Genomic DNA, 19,026 nt, shown 5'->3' with positions numbered 1-19,026 from the left:
TAACAGAAGCCATGCAGGTCAAGGCTCCATGGTGGCTTCCTGATTGCATCACACTTCCCAAAGGCCTCCCAAGAAAGAGCTCCCAGCTCACACGCGGCCCTGTCCGTTCTCAGGGCTAACAAGAAAAGGAGGAAGACTCCCAGTCGGTAGGGCTGCAGAGGCCTCAGATGGCATCTGGTACAAAGTGAACTAGGTCCACCATCCAGAGGACGAACTATAAACAGTGCCTACCAAATGACTCTGTGCACAGCTCTGACACATGGCCCAGGTGGGCAGCTGAATCGAGCTGAGCTGGAGTGGAGGGACCCAAGGGAAGAAGGGCTCAACGGCCCATGGGACAATCTGGTCATGGGAGTGGGCTCTGGACACAGACAAGGCTGGATAATAACAAACAATAGCTGTGTGGTGCCACAGGCCTGTAACCCCAGCACTCTAGGAGGCTGAGGCAGGAGGATTGCATGTTAGAGCCCAGCCTGGTCAACTCAGTGACTTAGCGAGACCTTGTCTCAGAATTAAGAAATTTTTGAAAAGGGCTGAGGATGCATCAGTCCGTAAGCCTTGGGTTGAATCCCTATTACCTGCCCCTCTCAATAAAAGAAGAAACAGGAAGAAACAATGAAATAACACAAACAATTCAAGGAGACCACAAGAGATCCAAACACAGCATGGGCCAGAGAACAGCAGAAGCTAGGGGTAGATCTAAGGTCTCTGGACTTAAATTCCAACTTTTTTTTTTTTTTTTTTGGTACCAGGGATCCAACTCCAGACCTTGCGCTTATGAGGCAGGCGGCAGAACCACTGAGCTAAATCCCCAGCCCCTGGACTTAAATTGATGGCTCACGCTGCTTTCTCTTTCTCTCACCCTCAACAGACCAAAGTACACACATCTGGTTTTCTCTAAAAGCAGCCAGAGTAGGTTTCTGTTACTTGCAGCCGAGTGTCACAGGTAGCAACAGCCCCATAACAAAGCAGGGCTCCGAGCACCCTCCTTCCATATCCTGCCCGGCCACCAGACAGGACAAAGACGCAGCTACTGTGCAAATGGAAAAGCCAGGGTGGGGCCGGAGGGTAAGCATCCTGGCACTGTGGGCCCGGCCTCTCCCCGGCTCTCCGACAACCCCACGGCCCTCCCTGGCCGGAGGGGTCACCTTCCATTCCCTCTTTCTCACCACAGAGCTGAGCATGAAATGTCCTGGGACCCAACCTCTGGTGCCACATTTAGACAACCAAATTCTTTCCAGATCAATTTCTAGGCAAGTCAGAGGTTTGCAGAACTCCTGGGAGACTAGAAGCTATTTTAACCTCTGATCAGCTACTGTCACAGTCTGAGAGGTAAAGCAAGATGCTGTCTCCATTAGTGTGATCTGCAAGGCAGAAGATGCTAATGAGAACCAAATCTGAACTAGGAGTCAGAACCAGCACATTTATTTGTAGAGGGAGACACTGTACCAACAAGCTCCTACCATCCTCACCTACACACACTTCCTAGGAAGGTGTTTCTTTTTAACCCATGTTCCCAGCTAAAGGTTGGCAGGGTAGAGCCACCAGGGACCAACCCTGTCTCTGCCAAGTGCCTGCGGTGGGGCCCTAGGTGTTCTTTGGTGGCATGAAGTGAGGAGAGTATGTGCTGGGACACTGCCTGTGGCGGTCATGGAGCGAGTCCTCCAGCAGCAGGTGCTGACCACGGTGACAACAACAGAGGCTGCCACTCCTGTGTCTTCAGGATGATGCCATCTCACCGGCCACCACGCATTTTTTAGCCCTCACTCTGTGTGGCACCGGTGTCACCTGGAGGAAGACCCTGCCCTTGCACCCTTGCCCACCTGCATGCAGAGAACTCAAGTCACGTCAGAGGCGGCCAGTCACAGCGGGCAGGGGGCAGGGGGACAGGGTGGGCTCCACAGCTGGGCTTCTAGAAGTCAGACCCCTCCATCCCTGCCGGCTCCGCTCCTGCCTCTGCCCCTGCCCACACTCACAAGCCACAAGGGCTTTCCAACTCTGCAGCCAGGTCAGGCTCTGTGAGGATGTGGCCTGGGGCACCTCGCCCAAGGGACCAAGACCCATCAGCCAATCCACAGAAGAAGTGGTGGTACCTGAGTCCATGCCCAGACTCAAATGTTTCCAACTCCAAGTACACACTGTAATCCCAGTACTCTGGGAGGCTGAGGCAGGAAGACTGCAAGTTTGAACCCACCTGGGCTACTTAGCTAGGCCCTGTCTCAAAATAAAAAGTTTAATAAAAGGTCTGGGGACACAGTTCAGTACAAGACCCTCGGTTCAATCCCCAATGCTGCCCCCCCCAAATCCAGCTTCTACTCCATGCAGATACTGCATGCCACCAACCCTCAGGCAGCGGGATGTACTGTAACAGCCTCCCCTTGGGCCAGCCTGGCCTCACTGTCCTCAGCCCCCATCCTCGTCCCCCACATGACCAGTGACCGCATACTGGTAGGCTCTCACTCCCTGCCTGGGTCAGGACTCCAGAATTCAGATTGCCCTGCAAGAATGCACCAGCAGCCACTGCCACAAAAACATCAGGGGGGAGGGGCTGCCCTTGAAAGGGCGACTGTGCACTTTCTCCAGACAGCAGCTCTTTAGAGCCTCAATCAAAACAGCCCTGGAGCATGGATCTTACTCCCCACAGACACCATCTCCACAGCAACTACTTTACCCTTGGATGGCTTTCAAAAGTAGGGCTGCTGTTGCTGCTGCAGGCCGGTGTCCAGGTACGGCCCTGGCCGGACCACCTGCCTCTGGGAGGGGGGTGTGGGGCAGAGGTGGTACCCATGGGGGTGCTGGGGAGTGGGGGAGCTGTGTGGGTAATGAGCTGGGAGGTGCTAGGACTGGGGCGTGCAGGGCGACGTGGGGTGCACAGGGGAGATGTATCAGGAGGCAAGAGTGGTGGGGAGGGGTCCCTCCACAGCCCAATGTGACACGTGGAACACAACTTCCCTAGAAACAGTGAATGACAGGAGTTGCATTTCAACTCCATATTAAAATCCTTAGGGTTTATCCCACAAACCAACCACATCCCAGTCCAAATGTCCACACTACCAAATGTCCCTACCTCAGCCTCACTTTCCAGTGACTTCAACGGTATTACAGACTATAGCTGGTGTTCCCAGGTTTTGAAAGCCAACAGCCATTTAAAACATACTGCACCAGTTTGCAAACACCCATCCAGAAGCAGCTGTCTGGGGCAACACAGATTTCTAGCGAAAATACCCTGCCAGCAGTCCAGGGCTTGATGCAGGCTGGATGGCAGAGCACAGGGGCAGCCCATGTGGTTGTTTCCCACCCTTCCCATGCGACCAGAGTAAGCCCTTCCTCTAGTGCACAAGGCCTGAGGACCCCAGGTAACGAGACTTAACGCCTCCAGTACAGTGCCTGGACCTCCCTGCCAAGGGCCTAGCATAAACTGAGACTTAGTAACATTTTTTAAAATGTAGCAACAGTTACTACTACTGCTGCTATTATAACTGCAATGATTACCAAGATATTTGGGGAGGCCAACAGCATTATCAGGGACTCTGCATGCCAACCATTCACAAGGAAAGAGTCTAAAAGACAAACGCCAGCCAGGTATGGTGGTACCCGCCTGTAATCCCAGCACTCGGAGGCTGAGACAGGAGGATCACCTAAAATACTAGGTCAGCCTGAACTACATAGACTCTGTCTCAAAAATCAAAACAAAACAAAAACCCAAATACTAATCAGTAACAGCATTGGATCACTCATATCTGTATAAGAAAAACAGAATCTCAACCTCTACCTCACACCATACAAAAACAAATACTGGTCGCCAGGCGTGATAATACATACCTGTAATCTCAGCGATCAGGAGGCTGAGGCAGGAGGATCACTGCAAATTCAAGACGAACCTGGGCTACACAGTGAGTTCAAAACCATCCTGAGCTACATAGCAAGACCCTATCTCAAAACAAAACAAAATTCCTAGAAACCAGCTAGGATGCAACTCAGTGGGAAGAGCACCTGCCTAGCATGCAAGAGGGCCTAGTTCAATCCTCAGCAACCCCCACGCTAAAAAGTAAATTTCTAGAAATCAAGAGGAAGTGTCAAGCAAGCCAATAAAGTGGGGGGAGGAAAAGATCCAATGATGCATGACACAGAAATTATGACAAGATGCTTGGAGAAAGATAAACGCAAGTTTAAACCACACAGAGACAGGACAGGCTGATGTTTAATGTGAGAGTAGCACCATATCACATGCTGGAGAGGAACCTTCACACACCGCTGCAGAGCACGAAACGGTACCACAGTTCTGGAAACTGCTTGGCAGGATCTGCCCTACTGACTCACCCCGCACCCTAGCAAGTGCACTCCCTGGCACCTGCCCAGCAGCTGTGTGAATTCAAGTTCACCAACCCACGCATGTATCAGGCTGGGAAGAACAGCACAATCCAGGAGCCCCAGAGAGCTGTGCAGTGCTAAGCATGAAGCAACACCACCCCCACGGCCCGCAGACAGGAAGACGGATGAAAGTTGCCACAGCTATAAAGTAGGGTTCTGGGGCGTGTTCACTCTGTGCACCCCACTGGGCTGGTCGGTGTACACTATGTACAGTGTATATCAATTTAAAGTCCTATTTATTTATTTATTTGTTTAATTTGGTACGGGGATCAAACTTAGGACTTTGCACTTGCGAGGCGGGCAGCAGAACCACTGAGCTACATCCCCAGCCCTAAAAGTCCTTTTTAAATGCCACCTCAAGCCAGGGTTGGCAGGGCACACCTGGAATCCCAACACTCAGGAGGCTGAGGCAGGGGGGCTATGGGTTCGAGGCCACCTAGTTAAGTTGAAGGCCAGCCTGGACTATATAGCTAATCCTTGTCTCAACTCAATAAAAGAAAACAGAAGAAAGGAAGGGAGCCACTTCAGATTGTTAGCAAAACAGCCAGGTGTGGTGACACAGACCAGTAATCCCAGCACTCAGGGGGCTGAGGCAGGAAGAGCACCGGAGTGTGAGGCCAGCCTTAACTACAACAGTGTGAGACCTTGTCTCAAATAAGAAAAAACAGGGCCGGGGATTTAGCTCAGTGGTGCCTTGTCTGCCTGGCAAGTGAAAGGACCTGAGTTCAATTCCCAGTATGGGTAAAAAGAAAAAACAAAAAAACAAAAACCAGAAAAACCTAAGCCCACTTAAGACACGAATATGAAAATCATTAAAATTTGAAGTGAGAACTGATGCAGTCTAGAGGACTGTAAGACAAAGGCCTCCAAAGAGAGGCCTCCCAGAAAGAGGTCCCTAAGCATTCCCATTGGACAGGTGCTTGGACTCCAGCAGAGCTGGCCAGCAAGAACAACGGGAAGATTCACCAGAAATGCCACCCAAATTCTCTTGCCAAACCTAACAGGAAGATTAGAGCCCGCCTGAAGGTCAAGGTCCCTTCGCTGCTAATTCTGTCCCAAGTGCAGAGGGGCCTCATCCTGCGGCTGGCTAGCACATCTTAGGCTACACGGGGAAGGGTGCCATGCGAAGGGCTGCAGAAGCCTGAGCTGCTGAGGTGGGGGCTCAGCCTCTGAGGGCAGCTGGCTCCAGCCCACCAGGCCAGGCAGAGGGAGGAAAGGCAGGTTCTCTGCCCCTCGCAAGCTCCAGCGGCCACCCCTAGTGGCCAGCCCTTAGCAGGAGTGCCCGGAGCTCAGCTGCACAGCCGGGAGGAGGGCTCCCCGGGCTCCGGGATAGGGGCGGGTCCTGTGTGACCTGTACCATCCTCTGGGTCTCAGCTGTCCTGTCTGTAAAATACAGGGGCTCTCCCTGGGACCAAAGTAGGAGCACAGCAGAAAGAACACAGTGCCGTGTGCATTAGTGCCTGCCCTTCTCTCCTCTCCTCCTGTGCCATCTTCCAGCGGAGAAAGTGACTGGATTCTCTACAGGCAAGAGCACACTGTCCAGTCAACCTTCAGTACAGGAGTGCTGAGAAAACTCCACCAAGTCTCGCATAAGCCCAGGGATCACCACCTGCAGGCACGGGACAGAGCAGCACCCCAAGATCTGGGGTGGGCCCTGGGGTCAGCAGGAAGGCACAGGGCGCTGCTCCCAGAAGGACCAGCAGGTTTCACAGGCAGGATCTAAGGAGGCTCAGAGCAGAGGACAGGAGCCCAGTGCTCAGCAGGCCCCTCTGGTTCCCTCTCTTCCCCGCACCCCAGAAACAGTGGGACCAAGCTTGCCTGCCCGGCTCCCCAGCACCGGATCCCTGGCCATGCCACATTTCTCTCGGCCCCTCCTCTACCTGCTGTCCTCTCTTTAGTCCCAGAGGCCACAGTGCAGGCGATCTCAGGGCAGCGGGTGCCCGGCCCCATCTTCACAAGGCCTGGCCAAGCCCCAGGCCCAAATCCTGTCTGCACACATGTCTACCTCCAGGCCAGAGGTCCCTTCCACATCTCAGGGTGTCTCAGCCGAAATAAGGCCACACCAGACTCCTGCTTGCCCCTGCCGTCACTCTCCCTATGACAAGTCTGCCGAGGGGGGCAACACTGCTTCATGAAAGAATCACCTTGGTGTGAATGTTTTGCATCAGTTAAAAAAGAAAGTCACCATGCCCTTTACTTCACCATTTGGGAATGGGGGCCCCACCCTGAAGTTCTCTGTCCAGGGGCCTCTGACCTGCATACACCACTGCCTGGGCAGGGCTCCCCTTATCACCTAAGCAGGGACAGCGAACCTTGGGAGTCCGCGCTGCAGATTCCCATCACTGAGGTCCTAAAGCTATGGCCAAGCCCACCCCACCACTGCTCACTTTGCTCCTCTCCCTGTGGGGCTTTCCTGCCCCTCACACCAGCCAGGCTCGCCCTGCTCAGCTTGCACCCCTCAGATCCGGGTCTCACCTCTTCACCCCACTGGGGAGGTCTGCCCGGCTTGGGGCGGATGTGCCAGCCTGCCCGGCAACCTCCGCCCCTGGGGCACACCTGGACCCGGCCTGGCACCCAGCTGGTACTTGGTAACAAATACCTGCACGGAAGCTGGCTGCTGTGAAGAGCCAGCTATGCTCCAGGGAAAGGAAGAGCCCTACTTCCAGCAACAGAATGCCAGGTGGTCAGAGGTCCCAGAAAATGCAGTATCAGATCACCTGGGCAACCTCAAAAATCCCGGGCTTTGCCACATGTGGCGGCACACACCTGTAACGCCAGCTATGTGGGAGGCTGAAGCAGGAGAATCGTAAGTTCAAGGTCAGCCTAGTGAGACTCTGTCTCAGCATAAAGAGGGCTGGAGTTGTAGCCAAGGGGAAGAGCACCAGGACCAGCATGTGTAAAGCCTTGCGTTTGAGCCAGAGAACTGAAAAAAAAAAAAAAAAAGCCTGGGTTTCTGGGCTCACAGCAACGACAGGCAGCCTGCAGAGGAGCAGAGGAGAGACTGCAGCTTCTCCCAGAGGCTCCTGTGGCTCACCCAGCCATCGGTTTTGCACAGGGCTGTATCCAGGCCCTTGTAAGGGTGACACCAACCGAAGTACCACGCTGGCTCACGGAGCCCAAGCCCACCATGCATGGGCCCTCACTGCTCTCCTCGCTTGGGCTCTGAGAGCTGGCGCAGAACATCCGCCTTAGCAGGAAGGAGGGCTTACACACCTCACCTTGCCCGGGACTCTGCAAACCCACTTTCTTTTCTTTTGTGGCACCATGGGTTTAATCCAGAGCTTTGGCACTGACCTACGTCCACAGTCCTCTTTTTAAATTTCTTAAAATTTGAAACGAGGTGTCTCGAAGTTACTAACTTGCCCAGGCTTGCGGTCCTCCCGCTTCAGGTTCCCAAAGCACTGGGATTACGGGTGTGTACCACCATGCCAGCTAACTGCTGCCTTCTGAATGTAATACTTTGAGTTCTTCAAGTTCCCCCTTCAAAGAACTGGAACTGGGATAAGGGTGACCTCTTTGCTTCCTCAGAATGTAGGTCAGGCATAGTGGCGCACACCTGTAATCTCAACACTCGGAAGGCAGAGGCAGGAGACTCACTGCAAGTCTGAGGCCAGACTGAGTTACCAGTACGTTCAAGGCCAGCCTGCATGATACGGCGAGACTCTGTCTCAAAAAAAGAACAAACCTAGGTCAGCCTCCCACAGCATAGAGGAATGGGGGGCCGCCTGGACCTCCCCAGCTTTTGAGAGGATGAGGAATTAGATAAAGGCTATGTTTAGGAGAGGCCTGTGTGTAAGCTCTGGTGCAGGACACACCACAGACAGCATTTCTCTGTACCTCTGACTACCGAGGTCAGGAATCGAATCTCAACTCTATAGGCAGAAGCAGGCCATCAATTGGGGCTTTCAACCGGCTCCAGGGCCCATGGATGTGACTTGCGGAGCTTAGGTTTAGACCACATCAGCCTGGCTCGGGGACCCACACCAGCTGCACAGCACAGCCCCACAATTTTGCGTTCCCAAGCACCCAGGGTGAGGAACAGGGAGGGACGATCCAGGGCAGCAACTCAAATCGGCAATGCAGGCGGCTCCTCTGTACAGGTTTCCGGTTCTGAAACGGGATGGACCAATCCCCCCTCAAAGGCTTCTTCTGGGACTGAACAAGCAGAGAGGTCCTGCCAGACTGCCATGCAAACGCCATCTGCCAACCTGTGAAAGGCTGGCACTTTGGGACACATGACCTCCTTAGCTGACAGCAACAGGCTGCTAGGCATGGGCAGAGGCAACTTTCTGAGGCATGCGAAGGCTGAGTCAAATCTTACTCCTCACCTACAAGGGACCCTTCCCTCCCACGCTGTCCCACCCAAAGCTCCTCCGTTAGCCACCTGCCAATGTGCCCAAGTGAGTGCCCATAGGAGCCCAAGACCGACCCCTCCTGATCCCTCTGCCCAACTTTTGGGTTCCCACCTGCCCTCACCCTCTTTGCTCTCAATAAATGGTACTCAGGCAGACATGGTTTCTCGGAAGCGGCTGGGGGCAGCAGGTCCTCAGAGATATATAGAAACGTGAGTCACACATGGCTGTTTGAGTGGAACATAATTAAAAATAAATAAAACTGGGCCAGGGATTTGGCTCAGTGATTCTGCTCCCTGCCTCAAAAGCACAAGGGCCTAATTTCGATCCCTGGTACCAATAAATAAATAAATCCACAATAGCTACATTTCAAGAGCTCAAAAGTTGCACGTGGCTCCTGGCTGTGGAACTGGACAGTGCAGGTGACAGAAAACCATCACTGCACAAGGTCCCGCTACATGGCCCTGCCTTGGTCTCTTCCTGGTAGAAGCCAGGAGCTGCTGCTGAATGTACAAGGTGACAACTGGCCCTGGCCCCAGGGCCCATGCCCAACTCCTGAGGGGCTACTTGGCCAGACAGCTAGTCTCTCTCCATCCCAGGAGAGCCAGAGAAGCCCAATTCAAGCCGAACGCCCAGAAAGCCAGCAGCCAGGAAGTGAGGTCAGTGGAGGGCAGAGAGACACCCCATAGTGCTGGCTGGACAGCACTGCAGAGAGCCCACGGCAGGGCTACGTTCACAGCCTGACGGCTCTCCCACTCCCAGCTCGTGAGAAAAGTACCCAGGCCAGCTGCCTCATAGCTTGGAACTCAGATCCAGCAGGACTTGGCCACCAAAGCACCCAGCCCAACCCTTTCAGGCCATGCCCCTGCCCCTATCCCTGCCAGTGCCTGCTGTCAACACCCAGGGCATCTCCACTGTCACCCATGTCCCTGAACATCCCCACCTGGGAACTCCATCTCCTTCAACATCCCCCGACCTTCTCCCTGAATTGCCTGCATTGGACTCAAACTTATGATCCTCCTGCCTCAGCCTCCCAAAGTCCTGGGACTCACAGATGTGGGTCACCACACTCAGCTAACTGCTTTCTTCTTGCTGGAACACTTGGAGCTCTTTGAGTTCAAACTCAAATCCCAAGCTGCCTTCCCTGCAGCCTACCTAGGCCCAACCCAATGTCCTCAGACAACGAGTCCAGCAGTTTAGGTCCCACCTGTCACCCAAGACACTGCTTCAGGCAGTGCTGTGTCCCCAACAGAACCCCTCCATGGGTCAGAGTTCAGGAGACGTGGCTTCCCGTCCAGGCCCTTAGGCGTCCCGGTACCTCTGAGCCTTCACGTCAGTCATATCAGGTAGGCTGAGGAGGCGTTTTGTGACACCAAACAGCCACGTGAAGACTGCCACAGAGCTCAATGGTGAATGACATGGAGCGGTGCGACCGTGACCTCATCTCTCTTTACCTGCCACAATCTCAGGACGCTGGTCTGTCCATGATGTTACTAAACTATAAATTTATATACGGTGGTGCAGGCCTGTCATCCCAGCACTCAGGAGGCTGAGGCAGGAAGATCACCGAGTTCGATGCAGGCCTGGGCTACATTGTGAGTTCAAGCCCAGCCTGAACTACATAATGAGATCCTGTCTCAAAAAAACACAGTTTAGTCTGGTTGGGGAAGGAGGGGAGAGGAAGAAGATCAAACTGTACGGAAACGAGCTCTGTGCCCCAAATCCTGAGATCTCCAACAAAACCACACTCATAGTAGGGATTCAACAAAGGACCTGCCAGCTACTTAGGGCCACTAGGGGAGCAGCCGCCCCATAGGACAAACACAGCACTCCCTTGGGAGGTGTGGGCACAGAAGAGCTGAGCCTGGGACTGTGGTCATGTCAAAGGTCAACTAAAACGTACTGCACTTCCTCCAAAGAGAGGCTCCTGGCATCTTATCTGAGGCAGCAGGGGTCCACGCTTCCGCCCCCTTCCCTGTTCGTGTGTGCAAGCCACCACCTGCCAAAAGCCAATTCTCAGTGGTTCCGATGCTTGCTCACTTCTCCCCCATGTTTGCCCTAGTAAACTCCCTCAAGGGCTGGGGGTAGCTCTGCTGTAGGCACTCGCCAACAGAAAGTTCGGCCCTAGCAACAATATTTTTAAAAAGTTACTCAAGAGGGCCAGAGATTTAGCTCAGTGGTGCCGCCACTTGCCTAGAAAGCGCAAGGTCCTGAGTTTGATTCCAGGTACCAAAAAAAAAAAAATCACTCCAGAAGTCTGATGATTAAATACGACAGCAAAAGCACAGGTAAGAAAGAAAAACGACTTCATAAAAATTAACGAACTCACCAGGTGTGGTGGCATATGCCTGTAATCTAATCCCAGCACTTTGCAAGTTTAAACCCAGCCTAGGCAAGTTAGGGACTTAGCAAGGACCTGTATCAAGACAAAAAATACACAATAAAGGACTGGGGATGCAGCTTAGTGCAAAGGCCATGGGTTCAATCCCAGTTCCCACAAAAACAAAACTTGGGCTGGGGATTTAGCTCAATGGTGGCACTGCCTGCCTCGCAGGCGCAAGGTACTGAGTTCGATCCCAGTAGCAAAAAAAAAAAAAAACTTTAGTACATCAAAGGACGTTACCAAGAAAGCAAAGTCAGAGCCCAGAGAATGGGAAAAAATATTAGCAAAAAGTCTAATAAAGATTTAACATCCAAAATCTGTAAACAGTGCTCGCTTCAGCAGCACATATATCAAAATATGTAAGCAACTCAAATACAACTCAATACCAAAAGGGCAACCCAATTAAAAAGATGGGCAAGGCTGGGCTCAGTGACTGGCACACGCCTGCACTCATCAGTCAGCAGGAGAATCAGCTCAACAGTGAGTGCCAGCCCAGCAAAAAGCAGTGAGACCCTGCCTCAAAAAGAAAGGAAAAGAAGCCGGGCGTGGTGGCGCACGCCTGTAATCCCAGCACTCGGGAGGCTGAGGCAGGAGGATCCCTGTGAGTTCGAGACCAGCCTGGGCTACACAATGAGTTCCAGATCAGTCTCACTATGTAGTGAGACCCTGTCTCAAAAAAAAAAGAAAGACCAAAGATGATCAATGCCATTAAGCACTAGAGAAAGGCAAACAAAAGCCACAATGAGATATGCTTCTCACCTACCAGGATGGGTATAATGAAAAAGTAAAATACACTGACGAGGATGTGGAGAAATTGAAACCCTTGTGTATTACTGGCAGGAACAATGGCCCAGAGCTCGGCAGTTCTTCAAAAAGTTAAACAGAATCACCAGCAATTCCACATGTAGGGATATATCCAAAAGAACTGAAAACAGAGACTGAGGCTGGGCACAGTGGCACGTGCCTATAATCCCAACACTCAGAGGAGGCTGAGGCAGGAGGATCACCAGGAATTTGAGGCCAGCCTGGGCTACAGAGTGAGTTCAAAACCAGCCTGGGCTACAGAGTGAGATCCTGTCTCAAAAAACCAAAGCGGGGGTAAAAACACCAAAAAACAAAAATCAATCATAAAAATACGAGAGGCTGAGGAGTGCAGCTCAGTAGCAGAGAACATGCTCAGTGTGTGCAGAGCCCTGGGATTCATCCCCAGAACCACACACACAGATGGCAGAATAGCAGCAGAGCACTTGCCTAGCACACACAAGTCCTGGGCTTTTCAAATGTTTGTTTGGGCCTCTCACTGAACTACAACCCAGCCTTTTTATTTATTTTGATTCAGGGTCTCACTAAGTCACTAAACTGCCCAGGCTGGGCTCAAACTCCATCCTTCTGCCTAGGCCTCAGCGGTGCTAGTGTTACAGGCATCTGTGTTTTGTCGGGCCGGCCTGGGACCAGGCTCAGCCCCATATGGTGGGGGAAATGTATGAGGTATCTACATATGGCACAATGATATTATTTAGCTTTCGAGAGGAAGGAAATCCTGATACTTGGCACAATGTGAAAATCAAGACAAACACAACAGCACAAATAATACACAATCCCTCTGACACGAAGTACCTAGAATAGGCGATTCACAGAGACAGAAAACAAATTTGAGGTTATGGGGAGCTGGGGGAGAGGGAAAAGGGAGTTATTGTTCAATAGGAGTTTCTGTTTGGCTGATAAGCTGTTGGAAACAGCGTTGGCAGTTGCACAATATTGTGAGTATACTTAGTGCCACTGGAAAATGGTTAAAAATGACAAGTTTTTTGCTACACAGATTGCAACACCACAAAAACATGCAAGGCAGCACTGGGGAGAGAAAGAAAGTGGGACTCTGGGGAAGAGCCAGATCTGGTGAATCAGGAGGACGAGGACACAGTGTTGTTTTTCTGACCCTGCCTTTCCATTGGATGGCACTCAGCGGTGGCAGTGACAGTATTTTTGATCACAGCTCTCAAAGATATTCATGAGAGACAACTTCCAGAACTCCTTCAGAAAGTGCCAGGAAAATTAACAGGAAAACTCTTGTCCTACCTACTCACTGACAAGACCGGAAAGATAAGCCAGCAAGTGATACCAGCCACCATGTCGACCCTGAAAATGCTCTAAAATGAAGAACTTTACCCCAATAGCATCCTTCCAGGAGCACCAGGCACCCCCAGCCCCTTCCTCCACAGGGCCACCTCCGTCTAACCCTGACAGGGCCGGCATACCTGTCTCCCCCCCGAATCTAAGCTACCTAGGACAGACTGGCTGCTTTGACCACTGCTCTAAATTCCTGCGTGAGTAGACGCACCATCCACATCCACAGAAGGAATGAATTACAGCCGCAACAACCCATGTTGGGGAACAGTATGAATATTCCTCAAATTTCTCCTAAAAAAGAAGAGAAAGAAATACTTCCTAACTCATTTTAGAGGGCCAGCATGACCCTGACACCAAAGTCAGAGAAAGACATTATAAGGTTATATAGGTGCATATGCTTTACAAACATTGATGGAAAAATCCTCCTGAAAACATTAGCAAACTGAATCCAGCAGTCCTATTTTCTTTCCCATTTGGTTTTTTGATGCAGGGTCTGGCTATGCAGCCCAGCCTGGCCTCAAACTAGTAATCCTCCTGCCTCAGCCTCCCAAATGCTGAACAGCAGGCATGTGTTACCACATCAGTACTGACTATTAAAAGATTTTTAGAACATGACAAAGTGAGGTTTATTCTTGGAATGCAAGAACGGTTCAATATACAAAAACTCGATCCACTATCATTACCAGTATGAAAGAAAAACCCCCACACAATCATTCCAAGAGATGCAGAAAAAGCATTAACAAAATTCAACTTCTTTTTCAGATTAAGGAAACACTCAAGGGGATGTAGCTCAGTGGTACCGTGCCTGCCTGGCAACCGCAAGGTCCTGAGTTCCATCCCAAGAAAGAAAACACTCAAAATGCTATGAATGGAAGAAAACGCAACATGATAAACTCTGTATATGAAAAATCCACAGCTGGGGGTGTGGTGACACATGTCTGCATCCCAGCTACTCGGGAGGCTGAGGCAAGAGGGTCACAAGTTCAAGGATAGCCTGGGCCACTTAGTGAGACTCTTGTCTCAGAATTAAAAAAATAAAAGGGCTGGGGGTGTAGCTCAGTGGCAGGGTGCTTGACTATGATATGTAAGGTTCTGTGATCAATCTCCAGTGGGAGGGGTGACCTCATGATTAAAGGACATTACTGACATTATTAGGAAAGTAAAAAAGGCAATCCAAGGAATGGGGAAAATATTTGCAAATCATGTATCTGATTAGTTGTAAATATTCAAACTATGAAGAACTCTTACAACTCAACAACAGTAACACACACACACACACACACACACACACACACACACTGGATTTAAACAATGGACAAAAGACTCGAATACACATCTCTCCAAAGACAACATGCTAAAAACCATAAATACATGAAAGCTTCACATCACTGATCATCAGGGAAATGCAAATCAAAACCACAATGAGACATCACTTCTCCCTCGGTAGGAGGCCAGAATTTAAAAAGGAAAGGAAAGAACAAGAGGAGCAGTGGAGACCCCAGAACCCTTGTGCGCAGGCTGCTGTTGGGTATATGAAAGTGTGCAGCTGCTGTGGAAAGTGTGGGGAGCCTAGGGCCTCAAAAGATTAGACACAGAGCGACCGTGTGACCCAGCAACGTCCTTCTGTGTATACACCTAGAAGGATCAGAACAGAGACTCAGACGTTTTTACTTCCAGGTTTACAGCAGCATTGACAGCTGCCCAAAGGTGAAAGCAACCCAACTGTTCATCAGTAGATGAATGGATAATCAAAATTGTGTACACGCTCAATGGACTATTACTCAGCTTTAAAAAGTGATGAAACAGGGCCTGGGATTTAGCTCAGTGGCACAGCGCCCGCCTTGAAAGCTCAAGGTCCTGAGTTCAATCCCCGGAACCAAAAAAAAAAAAGTGATGAAATGGTACATATGCTCAGACACGCATGAACACTGAAGACACTAGACCAAGTGAAATAATACTGTATGACTCAACTTCTATAAGGTTCCCAGAGTAGTCAAATTCGTAATCACAGAAACCACAACAGTGTGTGCCAGAGGGAGAGGAAGAAGGCATGAGGAATTACTGCTTTAATACCTAGAGTTTCTGTTTGGAATGATGAAAAGTTCTGAAAATAAGGCTCTGGTGTGATAACAATGTCGATTATAATGCTGTTGGACTGCATACTTGAATGGCTAAAATTATAAATTTTATCACAATTTTTTTCATGGAGTCTATTGGTACTTTTTAGGTACACAGTACAGTTACATTCATTATTGGGATCCCCTCCCCTCTCCTGCCCTCCTCTCCTCTACTTCTTTTCTTCGATTGCCAGACAGGCAGTGGAACCACTGAGCCAAATCCCCAGCCCCTCATATTTTTTCTTCTCCCTCCTTTCTTTTCACAATTTTTTAAATTAAAAAAAACCCAATTCCTATTTGCAGGAGAATCAAGTATGTGTCCACGGCACTGGAGTTTGAATCCAGGGGCTTTGCATTGAGCTACATCCCTGGGCAATCTTTTAAAATTTTGAGTCTTACTAAATTGCCCAGGCTGGTCTTGAACTTGTGATCCTCCTGCCTCAGCCTCCCCGAGTTCTGGGATTACAGGTGTGCACCACCATATCCCACTGAGAAGAGTCTTTAAAGGCCAGTTCTCCTGAGGGCTCGACACATTCTTCCCATGGCAGTGAGCTAAGAGGATGCTATCTTGTCCCCTGTATTCAGACCTCAAACCCAGCCCCAACAACATGAGCCCTAATGCAAGCAAGCAGCCTCTGTGGGCCAGTACTGTCTGAAAAGGCTGACACTTAACCTTCCCTGGGCCACGCAGTTTGCAGGTAGCTTCTGATGTGTTGCACAGCTGCCAACACACACAGACGCCAACCTGACCAGCTTTCACTCTTGGTTACTTCCCCTTTAGCTTTCCCACAGTGTTCCAGACAGGGTGAAGGAAAATGGGCCAGAACAAGCAGATTGGTTTTGTTTTTTTCAAATAGGAAAGTGTCCCCAGATCCCTGCTACTTCTGGCAGCTCTGGCATATTTAATATTCTCTCTGCTTAGTAAAGAACACAATTATGGCCCAAAGACAGAGTCAACAACCTCCTCCCGCTGTGGTCTCTACGGGTCTCTATGCCATTACATCTCAGAATAACCCAGGGACCGGGAACGGGCAAGGGTTGTTGCCCCTATCACCAAAGGCTCAAGGACGGGGAGCAACCTGCTTCCAGTCGCACAACCTAGAGTGACCTGGCAGGATCTGCACTCAGGGAGTGAGCTTCGGAGTTCTGCTTCTGCACTGCTTTGGAAGATAACAAGGCAGAAACGGATTCGCAGCATTTTGATGGCAAACGAAGGAGAGGGAAAATGCTTCTGAATCTGGCAACTAACAGGACTGCTGGGCCCACTCCCAGAGAAGCATCTGGGCAAGAAACAAAAGCAAGCGCCCTCTTCTTTCCCTGCAGTACACCCTGATGGCTTTTCCTTGGAATTTTTGCATTCTACAATTCCTGCGGTGCGCTGGCCAACAGGGTAGGGTCTGTCAGGCTCAGGAAATCTAGTGTGGGAGTGCAACGGAACAAATCACGCCGAAACCTGCAAGCATCTTAAGCTGACGTTGGACCTAGCAACAAGATGAAAGGGTGAAGCCAAACTTCCCACAGCGCACTGACCGTTCCCCTTCTACCTCGGTGCCCGCGCTACGACGCTCCCGCCCGGTAGAGCCCCGCCCCACAGCGCACGAGTCTGTAGGCGGGTGCCTCTCCTCACGCATGCGCCACACGCATGCGCGCCTCCACAGCGGCCTTTTCCTGCTAGTTCCGGCTCTCCGGCCTGGACTCCAAATGCTGGCTGAGGCCTCGGTTCTCTCCCTCCCCCGGCGTTCCTCACCTTGCGCCCGGTTTTCTCCCGTAGGGCCTTCAGCCGTTCTTTTCTCCGCAGGGCCTCTTCCTCTAGCCGGCCCACACCAGCCGCAGCGGCCATCTTACCACCTTTTTTTTTTTTTTTTTTGGTCTTGGTCGCGCGAGATCTGACGGCCTATCCAAGACGAGAATTAGTGCGCCGGAATCGCTGCGAGCCAATCAGTGCTGACGTGCTCTCGGAGGGCCCGTAACTCTCCTGGCTGGTGAGGAGCTGGCAAAGGAGAAAAACAACGCAAATCAAAACTGCTAAGGTTCGATTTCTTCAACGCTCATTAGCTTCAGCCGCAAGTAGAATCAGACCAGAGAGAAAGAAAATAGACTGCGTCGATCACCCCTGGTTTTGCCTGAGGACTACACAAACTGCATCTCATTTCCTGCTGGTCTCTTGAATGCCCTGATCCGTCCTTATTCATTTGTCCTGTCCTGGCTCTTCAAAGATGTGAATGCCTTCCAGGAACCTTTCTGAACCAGGCGTGATGACGCACGCCTGTAATCCCAGCACTGGGGAGGCTGAGGCAGGACGAGGGATGATCTCGAGTTTAAGGTCAGCCTGAAAGAAGTAAATGAAAGAGAAGCCTTCCTTGACTCAGATCCGACCCTAATATGAGGTCCGCCTCTCCCTCCGCTACATCTCACGTGTCCCTTCTAACCCCGGACAAAATTTAAACCGAGCGGGACCCAGCGGCATAGGCTTTATAGATGATCTCTCCTCTCCCCGCGTCTCCACTCTACTCCACAGCAAAGTACAGAGTCGAGGGCCTTCGCTCGAGGGAGTGCAACGGGCCCAGGTGGGCCCCGGGAACAAGACCGTCCACTACCCCGATTTAGAAAGAGCTGTGGTAGCCTGGCATGGGGCAGTGGCCCCGAGGTGCCTGGCTGCAGGGTCCTTTCCTGCCTTGATCGCCAGCCTTGGTAACTGGAGAGAACCCTTTGGTCAGGACGCGGGCTCCCTACCCAGGCCGGCACCCTCCGGAGATGAGGCCACGCCCCTCCCCTTCCCGGGACAGCCGCCCCTCGCTTGGCCGTCCCTCCAGGCACCTGCCCTGCCCTTACCAACCTGATCGATCGTTAGCCCGCTCCCCACAGTGGGTGCAGTGCCAGGGCCTGGTAAGGGGGGGATGTGCCCAGGAATTAGAGCGGAGGGGAAGGAGTAGAGCCGACTTCGTGGGGGCCACCCAAGGAGCAGTGGGACAAGGCCAGGACCGGGATTCAAGACTGGCCAGTGCTTACGACCCATGGCACCTCTCTGGGCCTGGTGACCCCACCACCCAGCTCCAACAAAAGGCCTGACCCCTGCCCTACACGTGGGAGGGGGGGCTTACTTCACAGACAAGCCGGGGACAGGGAAAGCGGCACAGGAGCCATGGGGACGGTGGCCCAGCATCCCATTAGGCCTAGGTCCCTGTCCCCGCTGCCCCTTGAGCCCGAGTTTCCTCCATCTGTAAGGCAGGCAGGAGGCAGCCACCCTAAGAGGCTAAAGGAACCTAAGATGGGCCCCGGAGTTACTGGGGTAGGAGCTCCTCCACGGTACCTGAGAAGGCTTCCTGGAGGAGGGACATCGGCTCAAGGGCTCTTTGGGAACCCGCCCACCCACAGAAAAGGGATTTCAGGCTCCTGTGGCCTGGGACCTCACATAGCATAGCTCAAAAGTGGCCCTCAGATCAGGTGTGGCACATTATCTGTAATCCCAAGGGTCTAGGAGGCGGAGACAGGACAATTATAAATTTGAGTCCAACCTGGGCAATTTAGGAAGACCCCATCTCAAAAATGAATTAATTAAAAATGAAAAGGGGTGGATCTGCAGCTCAGTAGGAAGCCCTAGGCTGAATCCCTCCATACCCGGGAGGCGCCTAGAACAGAACCTGGCCGGCGGTGAGCGCGACAAACGGCCGTCATG

At 51.7% G+C, this 19,026-nt stretch overlaps 1 protein-coding gene across 3 annotated transcripts in view; it reads right to left on the bottom strand.

Annotated features, from left to right (window-relative positions):
• Window positions 1-17,865, bottom strand: part of Ccdc12 (coiled-coil domain containing 12) — a 45,879-nt gene extending 28,014 nt beyond the window's left edge. Inside the window, exon 1 of one of the 3 annotated variants that reach the window (XM_010624348.3) lies at window positions 17,098-17,865. In XM_010624348.3, coding sequence (XP_010622650.1) covers window positions 17,098-17,190 — 93 coding nt within the window. In that variant the 5' untranslated portion in view covers window positions 17,191-17,865. The remainder of the gene's footprint in view (window positions 1-17,097) is intronic. The other 2 variants (XM_010624349.3, XM_010624346.3) reach the window with 2 other exon arrangements.
• Window positions 17,866-19,026: the final 1,161 nt, after the last annotated feature.

The sequence above is a fragment of the Fukomys damarensis genome, unplaced genomic scaffold (assembly GCF_012274545.1).
Source record: "Fukomys damarensis isolate Sample0158 unplaced genomic scaffold, DMR_v1.0_HiC HiC_scaffold_12, whole genome shotgun sequence".
Lineage (NCBI taxonomy): Eukaryota > Metazoa > Chordata > Mammalia > Rodentia > Bathyergidae > Fukomys > Fukomys damarensis.
Note: the sequence above shows the minus strand (reverse complement) of the source record. Positions and strands in the feature narration are given on the sequence as shown.